The following is an 11,707-nucleotide window of genomic DNA, read 5'->3' as shown; positions in this document are numbered from 1 at the left end:
GGAAAAGCCTTGCTACATAAGCAAAAATTCTAGTTACAAAAGAGTTTATTCACCTGATGGATAATTACTAGACAAATAAAGCATATATGTTTAGCACACCCCTGAAGGGGCTGCTGATAATTTGGATCCCTCACTTCTGCACAACGAGGCACACCAAGTCTTCACAAGCACTCAGAGGAAGAGAACAGTCCGTGACTTTGTTTTTGTGTTTTATTAGGGAGTTTCAATTTGAATAGGGATGGGAGATTATGGGATGTCCACTTGACTTCAACAACTTCAGGTTTAACTTCCTATATACAGTCTCTATATACAGCTTCCTCTTCTTCAGCCATCTGCATGCATGTGGTTCCTGCTGACACACTCCTTGAAGGGAGCTGACAGGGCCTGACTGTCAGCAATAGTCCATTAGAGGCAGGAACTCGCAGTCCCTTGAAAAAACAGCACACTGGAGTGACACAGCTTAGACTTTCACATCACTTCCTACCTGCGGTCACTGGTCCCAGCACCACCTCTTCAGGCACTGCCAACCCACCTGGCTGCAGCTGCCCCTTTCACTAGCCCCCCAGGCTAACTCTCCACGCCAGTCCTCCAGACGGACTCTGCACCAGCCTACCCAACTGACTTTCACCAGCCCACCCATCTGACCCTGCAGGAGATCTCCCAGGGAAGAGATGAAGACTTGGCACACCGTGGTCTTCATGGAGAACTGGCTACATATGGCAGTCTCCCCCCTTGTGAGTTCCCAGTAGTGCTGCTCTACTCAACCTGTCCTCTCTCTTGTTTCCATGCCTCCAGGAAGGGCTTCCTCCGTGTGTAATGGCAGGTTCTTCCCAGCACCCAAGCCATGGCCTAAGGCCACCCCCCCAACTAGGGGGTACCCCTGAGGGCCACCAACAGCCTCCACAGCACTATATCTCCATCTTCCACCCGACTGCCCCTGCTGGCATGGGCCATGTCTATTTATGAGGTGAACCTGCCCCCTGCCAGCCCTTTGCTGGGGATTGGCCTGAGGTCCTCATAAATATGCATGACAGCACCTCCTGCCCTCTAGTTCTAGAAGTTTCTACAAACTTCCGGACTAGGGGGAAGTGCCAGAGAGAGCTGCCAGATGAGTTATCCAGCCCTGAATTTGCATGACCCTGACCCAATTCACAGCTCAGGCTTAGCCCTGAGCTAACTACATTTACCTAAAGTAACAAACCTACACTATTTCTAGCACACAATAAAGGGTGCTACATTTGTTATAGAGAACTACACAACTCTCTTATACATCAATTTACTATCCTAGTTCTGTCTAATTTGGGCCACAGAAATGTATCTACAGCTCTAAAATAACTCTTCTGTCTGTCCTTTAGAAGGGTAAGTAGCAATTTGGTCTGAACCTGGGCTGGACCAAACCCAGGAGGAAGCTGTCATTCCTCCCAACTGCTGCCCAATCTACTGAGTCCAGGGCATTCTCCACACCATAGCTACACAAAGGGGTGGGCTGCCAGCTCACAGCATTTTTGTAGATTGAGAGGTATCAGCCGTGCCAGTTGTCTTTTGCTAAATTTCTCGACCACTCCCACTCCTTTCATCACAATAGATTTCCAAAAATATTTCTGTAGTTCAAGATAAGAAGTAGCTCCTTGAGATAAAACAGGAAAAATGCATAGGTCAGCTATGAATTTCAAATATTATCAGCAGCTATTTTTTGCACTGTGGTCACATAGAGCTTGTAGCATTGTTTAAAGGAGAAGTATGGGGATGCAAAAATAGGTAGTACATGCTAACCTCATACCTGCACTGTATTTCTTTCTTTCCTCAGTCCTTTAGTTTTTGCAGAATAGTCTTTTGAAGAGTCCAGAAGCAACCTCTAACAGTTCTCTCTCAGTTCAAAAGTTTCCAAGGGGTGGATAAAGATCCAGCCCCTCCTTCACTCCCTCCCTCTGGAGGACATGTGGGTGTGCTTGTGCACACCCAGGCTGCTATCTAGAACAAGCACGTTCTTCACGTGCCTCTGTTTCCATGGCAGTGTGTCCCCAGCTAAAACACAGGAGCAGAGGCAGCATGACAAGCAATGAAGTGTCCTCACCTTTACCTGGCTGTTTCTGCAAGCTCTCCGTTGCGAGACTCCAACACCTCTCCCCTGGGCTTTGATGTTCCTGTGTCCTCTGAATCCCCCTCACTCATTCAAAGTCCATATCAGTGTCTCCTCCAGCCAATGGGGGGAGGGGGGAGAGTCACTGAACACTTCTTATGTGCAGGAATGAACACAGGTAATCTCTCCACACATAGCACTGTGTTATTACAGAAGAGAAGACACGGTAAGGAACATAGTGACCTGTGCCCTTTGTCTGTTCCCTGAAATGAACACAGTGCTATGTGTAGAGAGCATAGATGTGTACAGTACATAGGAGAGGGAAACTGACAACTCCCCCACATCTAAAGTGACCCCTGATATGTCCCCAGAGTCTCCTGTATTGTACATAAAAAATAATCCCTCCCATCACTGATCCCATCCCCTCACCACCATCCCTCTGCCACTGATGTCACCCCTATCCTCAAATCCCATGTACTCCTATACAGTCCCATCATCCCCATCCCCTGTACTCCTATACAGTCCCATCATCCCCATCCCCTGTACTCCTATTCAGTCCCATCATCCCCATCCCTTGTACTCCTATACAGTCCCGTCATCCCCATCCCCTGTACTCCTATACAGTCCCATCATCCCCATCCCCTGTACTCCTATACAGTCCCATCATTTCCATCCCCTGTACTCCTATACAGTCCCATCATCGGCATCCCCTGCACTCCTATACAGTCCTGTCATCCCCATCCCCTGTACTCCTATACGGTCCTATCATTCCCTGTACTCCTATACAGTCCCGTTGTCCCCTGTACTCCTATACAGTCCCATCATTCCCATCCCCTGTACTCCTAAACAGTCCCATTATCCCCATCCCCTGTACTCCTATATGGTCCCATCATCCCCTATACTCCTATATGGTCCCATCATCCCCTATACTCCCATGCCCTGTACTCCTAGCAGTGTGAAACCAGCATATGTACATGGAAGGTTCCTTGACCTCAATCACATATAACAATCTGAATAACCAATAAAATCAAAATATTAGCTTTAATTGTTTTACAGTAAATGCAGGCAGTGCTGACAAAAGCCAGTGTTGTATCTTACTTTAAAAATGTATTATTTGCATTATGCCATTTTAGCAGGAAAGTAGAATATAATACACTGTACAGAGCACTATCCCTAACTTCTACACTCACCAATGCCTGCTGCAAATCCTGAATGTGTGCTGAGATTGTTGTGTCTGCAACAGGGAAGGGGGAGGAGGAGAGGGAGGGGGGAGGGGAGCAGCTCTGTGTGTTGTGAGAAATCTCAGGAATGAGCAGAGAGCCCAGAGCTGATATCAATCACAGAGAGGAGAAGGAAGGGGGTGGATTCAAACTTCCCATTGTCAGTATAACGCTTCAAGAATGTCTGTAGCCCCTCCCACAGGTAATTAACTATATTTTAACAGAAACTGTGCACTTCTCAGAGGGCAGGAAAGATTTGTAGATATTAGCAGCTCATAAGGATTAAGAGTTAAGCAAAAAAAAAAAAAGGAATCCCAAACTTCTCTTTTAAAGATGGAGAATACAAATTTCCCCACCGGGGTTCACAGTATGGGTTCACAGTATGGGAGCAGGTATCTGTTTACTGATCCATAAGTATAGATATACCAAAGAAAGACGCCACTCAAGCGACATTTTACTGAAGTCTTTACTGAAGCAAAAATGCAATATCAAATAAATGTAAAAAAATCTCCTGAGAATACATCTAACAGTTCAAAAGATAACATATAAGAGAAATGTATTGTTAGGATGATTGTAGATTCACTATTTAACCACTAGCTGCCCGCCCACTGTCATATGACTGGGGGACGAGGCAGCTCTTGTTCTGGGCGGACGTCATATGACGTAATCGCCCTCCCGAGCCACTAGGGGGCACGTGCGTGCCCGCCGCGACGCTCAGGACCCGATGCGCGTGTCCGGCGGCCGCAATGTCCGCCGGGCACCCGCGATTGCCGGGTAACAGAGCAGAACCGTGAATCTGTGTGTGTAAACACACAGATCCAACTCCTGTCAGAGGAGAGGAGACCGATGGTGTGTCCCTTGTACATAGGGACACCGATCGGTCACCTCCCCCAGTCAGTCCCCTCCCCCACAGTTAGAATCACCTCCCTAGGACACACATTTAACCTCTCGATCACCCCCTAGTGTTAACCCTTTCCCTGCCAGTCACATTTACACAGTAATCAATGCATTTTTATAGCACGGATCGCTGAATAAATGTGAATGGTCCCAAAAATGTATCAAAAGTGGCCGATATGTCCGCCGCTATATCGCAGTCACAATAAAAATCGCAGATCGCTGCCATGACTAGTAAAAAAAAAAAATAATAATAAAAATGCTATAAATTTATCCCCTATTTTGTAGACGCTATAACTTTTGCGCAAACCAATCAATATACGCTTATTGCGATTTTTTTATACCAAAAATATGTAGAAGAATACATATCAGCCTAAACTGAGGAAAAAATTTGTTAAAAAAAAAAAATTTGGATATTTATTATAGCAAAAGGTAAGAAATATTGTGTTTTTTCAAACTTGTCCCTATTCTTTTGTTTATAGCGCAATACATAAAAACCGCAGAGGTCATCAAATACCACCAAAAGAAAGCTCTATTTGTGGGGAAAAAAATGATAAAAATTTCATTAGGGTGCAGTTTTGTATGACCGCGCAATTGTCATTCAAAGTGCGACAGCGCTGAAAACTGAAAAATGGCCTGGGCAGGAAGGGGGTGAAAGTGCCCAGTATTCAGGTGGTTAAAGCATTTTGCTAAAACTAATCCCCCATGTCAAAATCATTCATTTTATGGACATTATTTTTACAACAATTTCCAGTTGCTTGTGACACCATTGGGCTTGTTTAATAAAACCAAATAAGGTACAGTTAGTGAAGAAGTGCAGCAACTGGTAACATCCAGATAAGTGAGTTCTGATTGATTACTGTGATATATGGTACCATACAGATCATCTTTATGGTCTGCACTGCACTATTAAATAAAGCGACATGTGTTGGGCTTAACAATAAATCAGGTTATGGAGTACAGGCAAGGCTTTTTTTTCCGAGCCAAAACCTTCAGCACTGCCCAGTCCTCACCAACTCTGTACTATGTGGGCTCCTGTCCTGTGGGGGGGGGGGGGGCACTGTGTTGTGTGGGGGGGTGACTCTGTACTGTGTGGGGGGCCCCTGTACTGGGGCGGAGCTCTGTACTCTGTGGGAAGGCTGTGTACTGTGGGGGTTCCGTACTGTGTGTGGGGGAGCTCCTGTACTATGGTGGGGGGGCTATGTACCATGTAGGTGGGGGGCTATGAACCAAGTGGGTGGGTTCCTGTTCTGTGTGGGAGCACTGTACTGTGGTGGGGGGCTATGTACCATGTGGGTAGGCTCCTGTACGGTTTGTGGGCTCTGTATTGTGGTGGGGGGGCTGTGTACCATGTGGGTGGGTTCCTATACTGTGTGTGGGCTCTGTACTGTGGTGGAGGGCTATGTACCAAGTGGATGGGTTCCTATACTGTGTGTGGGCTCTGTACTGTGGTGGAGGGCTATGTACCATGTGGGTGGGTTCCTGTTCTGTGTGGGAGCTCTTTACTGTGGTGGGGGGCTATGTACCATGTGGGTGGGTTCCTGTTCTGTGTGGGAGCTCTTTACTGTGGTGGAGGGCTATGTACCATGTGGGTGGGTTCCTGTTCTGTGTGGGAGCTCTTTACTGTGGTGGGGGGCTATGTACCATGTGGGTGGGTTCCTGTTCTGTGTGGGAGCTCTTTACTGTGGTGGAGGGCTATGTACCATGTGGCTGGGTTCCTGTTCTGTGTGGGAGCTCTTTACTGTGGTGGAGGGCTATGTACCATGTGGGTGGGTTCCTGTTCCGTGTGGGAGCTCTGTACTGTGGTGAGGGGCTATGTACCATGTGGGTAAACTCCTTTACTGTTTGTGGGCTCTGTATTGTACTGGGGGCTATGTACTATGTAGGTGGGCTCCTGTACTGTGTTGGGGGGCTGTACCATGTGAGTAGGTGCCTGTACTGTGTGGTGGCTCTGTACTTTGTGTGTGGGGGGGGGCTGTGTACCACGTAGGGGGGGGGGGGGCTGTGATGTGTGGGGGCTCTGTACTGTGGTGGAGGGCTATGTACCATGTGGGTGGATTCCTGTACTGTGTGTGGGCTCTGTATTGTACTATGTGGATAGGGGCTATGTACTATGTAGGTGGGCTCCTGTACTGTGCTGGGGGGCTATGTACCATGCGAGTAGGTGCCTGTACTGTGTGGTGGCTATGTACTTTGGGGGGGGCTTTGTATCATGTGGGGGGGGCTCCTGTGATGTGTGGGGGCTCTGTACTGTGGTGGACTATGTACTATGTAGGTGGGCTCCTGTACTGTGCTGGGGGGCTATGTAATGTACCATGCCAGTAGGTGCCTGTACTGTGTGGTGGCTCTCTACTTTGGGGGGAGGGGCTGTGTACCACGTGGGGGGGCTCCTGTGATGTGTGGGGGCTCTGTACTGTGGTGGAGGGCAATGTACCATATGGGTGGATTGCTGTACTGTGTGTGGGCTCTGTACTGTGGTGGGGTGGCTCTGTATTGTGTGAGCACCCTCTGCTCTGAGAGGCTCTGTACTGTGGGCTTTGGGGGATGATTCTCTGAGACCCTGAGAAAAACAGCCTTGAGTATGGTCATAGTTTCAAGATTTTATATAATTGAAACTGATCATTTTGATCATCCTCATCGGTGCATTATAAACAAAATTAAAATGCATTTGTTCCCTGATCCTGAGATTTCAGGAGCAAATTTATATCTAATTGATATATAAAAAAGCTTGTAAATTGAATATGTGATCTAAGGCCCCTTTCACATTGGGGCGGGGGGTGCGTTGGCGGTAAAGCGTCGCTATTATTAATGGCGCTTTACTGTCGTTTTAGCCGCGGTATACGGCCGCTAGCGGGGTGGTTTTATCCCGCGCTAGCGGCCGAGAAAGGGTTAAAAACCACCACAAAGCGCCTCTCGGTATAGCCGCATTGATTTCAATGGGCAGGAGCGGTGAAGGAGTGGTGTATACACCGCTCCTTCACCGTTCCGAAGATGCTGCTAGCAGGACGGAAAAAAAGTCCTGCTAACGCAGCGGCTGTTTCGGGTTGGTTTGCAGGCGCTATTTTTAGCGCAATATCGCCTGCAAACCGCCCCAGTGGTTACAGGCGCTATTACACTGGAGAGCCCAGAACAAATGTTATACATTCTTATTCCATTATTCTAATGATGGAATTTTCAAACACAAAGAAAGCAGCATGGAGGGGCTCCGTGAAGGTGGTGGTGAAGGTGTGGAGATGTCTGATGGGGTCACACAGCTGGTAGAAGGAAAGACGTCCCTCATCATAATCCAGATAGATCCCAACTGTCTTTAGAGAAGAGTTGGAATCTAATTTTTTAACAGAGTCCTTGTGCCGGGCTTGGAGACCGGTTCTTTGAGTCAGACCCCATGATTTATCATTGTAACCTATGAAAGATTCAATTCCCTCTGTCTTCCTCTCTATGCTCTGAGTGGCCACCCCAACCAGCCATTCTGTTGCTCCGTTCACATCCACCTCCCAGTAGTGTCTACCTGATGAGAAGCTTTGTGTACTCATTACCTGTCGAACTGTAAACCTCTCTGGATTATCCGGTTTGTTTTCTGGTTTATTGCTACCAGCAGCTGATTTGAGATTTTTCGATACAAAAGTGCGATTGCTGGCTGTTTTTATATCCAGTAGGATGTCTGACTTCTCCATTATTGAGAATTGTCTCTTTGTCTTCAGATCCATCAGACTGTCAGTAAAGTGGAGAAGTCCTCTGTGGAGCATCTGTGAGATCATTCCTTCATCCAGACATCCAGCATCTCTTACATCACCACTCCTAGGAATGATGTCATTACAGTTCATTTCTTTTTTTAGCACAGTTAATGGATCTGAAACCTTACGTAAGTCCTCAACTTCCTTAATTTTCCTGGAAAGCTCATTCTTCATTGTCTCCAGCTTCTGGAACAGACCACAGACTGACTGGGAGATCTCCTCCTCCTGTCTGGAGACCTCAGTCAGAATTCTATTCTCTACATTATCCAGTTGTCTCCTGATGTCTCTAAACAGCTCAGTGACTCTCTTGGTGACATCAGCTGCTTTTCCTTTCTCTCCCGTCCTGTGATTTCCCAGATTCTGGATTCTCTTCTCAGTCTCTTGTCTCTCATTGGTCAGTTTCTCAATAACATCTTTCAATCTCTCTTTCTTCTTCTCTGAGGCCTCATTCAGAAGGTCCACCTGGTGTCCTCTATGTTCTCCAGCCACCCAGCAGGACATACAGATACAGGCACTGTCCTCTGTACAGTAATATTTCAGGATTTCTTGGTGTATGCAACATTTTCTGCCATCAAATGATGTGGTGGGATCAGTTAAAACGTGATGCAGTGACTTGCTGTGATTTCTTAGGTGCATATCACAAAAAGAGGCCTCACAGTGTAGACATGTTTTAGTAGCTGGTACAGGAGGATTACAGTACGTACAGGAGACCTCCGGGTGAGAAGATCTTATATTATCCACAATGTTACACAACTTCCTGTTCTTCTCCAGCGGAGGGCGCTCTGTATACTGCTCTCTGCACTCTGGACAGGAATAACTGGTAGACTTCCTCTCCTGTGTATCCATCACAGTCACTATACAATCCCGGCAGAAGTTATGTCCACATTTCAGTGATACGGGCTCCTTATAAAGGCTCAGGCAGATGGAGCAGCTCAGCTCCTCTCTCAGACTAGAAGTCGCCATTCTAGGGAAAAAATAAACTTTTGCTACAACTCAGAACAGAAGAAAATCTGGGAGCGTCTGATCTCTCCAGTACACGGCACGGAAATGAATGTGAAAGCAATTCTGGGAATACTCCTCAGGAAGTGAGCTCATGTAGAATGAGATCCTCCCTGTTTACTTAACCCTTTATGTGCTCTGGTTTGACACTAGGGCTGCAACTAACGATTATTTTCATAATCGATTAGTTGGCCGATTATTGTTTTGATTAATCGGTTAATAACCTTAAAAAAAAGTGTGGTGTATAATTTAGTTAATATGTAAAGTTTAAAAAAAGGCAATTTATTCCTAAGTATCTCTATACGCTGTGGTAAATATAAATAACCAACTATATGGTTAGGGAGTAAAATCTTTAATCCACTCTGAGAATAACTGACAGAAGGGATATACTGTATATACTATTAGAGGAGATATACTGTATATACTATTAGAGGAGATATATACTGTATATACTATTAGAGGATATATACTGTATATACTATTAGAGGAGATATATACTGTATATACTATTAGAGGATATATACTGTATATACTATTAGAGGAGATATATACTGTATATACTATTAGAGGATATATACTAGGGGTGCGCATCTTCACTGGTCTCACGATTCGATTCCGATTATCTGGTCAACGATTCGATTCCGCGATGCATCACGATGCATCACAATTACCGACGAGCTCCCACTTCCGCTTGGGTCGCCTAGGCGGCCCTTCCTCCCTGCAATCTTCTGGGACATATCACAGTTCCCAGAAGATTGCCTGGCTATGCAGGACAGCGCAGTGAGACACGCACCCCCGGCTATGCAGGACAGCGCAGTGAGATAGGCGCACCCGGCTGTGAAGCTGCAAGCTGTCACAGCCGGATGCCCACAGTAGTATTGCCAGCGCAGGGGAGAAAATGAAGGGTTTGGGTGGCCACGCCACTGGATTGTGGGACAGGTGAGTGTCTTTTTATTAAAAGTCAGAAGATACACTTTTTTTGTAGCTGCTGACTTTTAATAAACAACAAATTTACTAGGCGGCCCCTCTCTGCCAGCGATCTTCTGGGTCCCAGAAGATTGGCCGGCCAATGGCAGAGCGCAGTGCGGCTCGTGCAGTCTGCGCCCGACTGTGAAGCCATAAGCTGTCACAGGCGGGTGTCACTGCCCACAGTAGATATGGCGGCGCCGAGGAGAGGGAGAGGAGCGAGGCTCCGTGCAGCCGCATCGATGGACCGTGGGACAGGTGAATGTCTGATTATTAAAAGTCAGCAGCTACACTTTTTGTAGCTGCTGACTTTTAATAAACTAAAAAACGGGTGGAACTCCACTTTACGTAGTGCACTAATCCGGTGCACTACAAGGTACAGGAATTCACACACACGGCTTCCCTGTACTGTCTCTGTGATGGCATTTCTCTGGACTTCCTCGTTTGCACCTTCCAGCACACTAGGAGTTAACACAGTGGAATGTGCAAACTGGGAGGGGGGCAGAGAAATAATGTCACACAGAGCACATGTAGGAGACAATGTAAATGAACTGTAGCGCGTTTCTGCAAACAGCACCAAAAAACACATGGGTGGGAACCAGGCCTAAGGCTCGATTCACACCTATGCATGTTGCTTTTGAGCGTTTCTGCAGTGCTTTTTGTGGTCCTCGCTGCGTTTTTCAACATGCGTTTTTGCTGCATTTTTGCCACGTTTTGCGTTTTTTTTTTTTACAGTGTTTTTTTTTAATACTGTATACAGTGTAAGAAAAAGGAAAGAAAAAAACGCAAAACGCGGCAAAAACGCGGTACTTGCATTTTTGGATGCGGGTCTATTGAATTCTATTACATGCAAAACGCTGCATTTTGCATGAAAAAAAGTCCCCGACCCTTTCCAAAAACGCAGAGGCACAAAAATGCACTGATGTGAACATGTTCCATAGGAACCCATGTTAAAAAATTCCCATGCATTTATGCAAAATGCATCAAAAACGCATTAGTGTGAATGGAGCCTTTGAAGACATATAGTAACATAATGGAGCTAAAAAAAAAAAAAAAAAAAAAAAAAAAAGAGCTCTTTATAGTACAAAAAGAGCAAATAATCGCTACTGTAAGGAGTTCGTTTTTTACTGTGCAACAGAGAAAGTAATATTTACAGTAGCAATTATTTGCTCTTTTTGTACTATAAAGGGCTACTTTTAGTTTTTTTAACCCCATTATGTTACTGGCCGAATAATCGATTATGAAAATAGTAATCGATTAATTTCATAATCGATTCGTTGTCGATTAATTGATTAGTTGTTTCGGCCCTATTTGACACAGCAACTCTACATGATATTGGTTGAGGAGGTCTCCTATATTACACGCTTCCCATGCAGCGTACACATCTATACATCCTGGACTGGAAACGGTTAAACCAGAATCATGGATCTAAAACTTGAAAGAAATCAGCACTTAGGGGAAAAAACTTTCTAAGATGTAGCAGCTAACACTATACCTGGATACAAGATATATACAAAATCAAACGGAAAAATGCAGCTTTATGTTACCCTCTTGCCGACCTCCCACAGTACTTTTAATGCGGACGGGTGGCATGTACAGGCAAACGCACGTCGCTTTGCCGGTAATGACACAGGGGTGCGCAGCGCCCCCCTCCCCTCCGATCGCTGTCCCTACCGGACACAGCGGATCCCGATACTCGGGACTCGTGATCATGTGATTGCTATGCGATGTCAATGTCAACAAAGCTGTTATGAATCAATGTGATTCATACCAGCTTTTCTTTCATCACTAGTGAGCCATGTGATTAGCTTTAG

At 46.0% G+C, this 11,707-nt stretch overlaps 1 protein-coding gene across 1 annotated transcript; it reads right to left on the bottom strand.

The window, feature by feature from the left end:
* Positions 1 to 4,937: 4,937 nt before the first annotated feature.
* LOC141148635 (E3 ubiquitin/ISG15 ligase TRIM25-like) lies at positions 4,938 to 8,975 on the bottom strand. The gene has a single exon (XM_073636258.1). The coding sequence runs from the start codon at positions 8,889 to 8,891 to the stop codon at positions 7,341 to 7,343; it is 1,551 nt and encodes a 516-aa protein (XP_073492359.1). The 5' UTR covers positions 8,892 to 8,975; the 3' UTR covers positions 4,938 to 7,340.
* Between the last annotated feature and the right edge of the window lie 2,732 nt (positions 8,976 to 11,707).

The sequence above is a fragment of the Aquarana catesbeiana genome, linkage group LG06 (genome assembly GCF_042186555.1).
Source record: "Aquarana catesbeiana isolate 2022-GZ linkage group LG06, ASM4218655v1, whole genome shotgun sequence".
Taxonomy (NCBI): Eukaryota; Metazoa; Chordata; class Amphibia; order Anura; family Ranidae; genus Aquarana; species Aquarana catesbeiana.
Note: the sequence above shows the minus strand (reverse complement) of the source record. Positions and strands in the feature narration are given on the sequence as shown.

Excerpts from the sequence above, each read along its gene's own strand:
- LOC141148635 (XM_073636258.1), bottom strand. The coding sequence starts at position 8,891 with ATGGCGACTTCTAGTCTGAGAGAGGAGCTGAGCTGCTCCATCTGCCTG.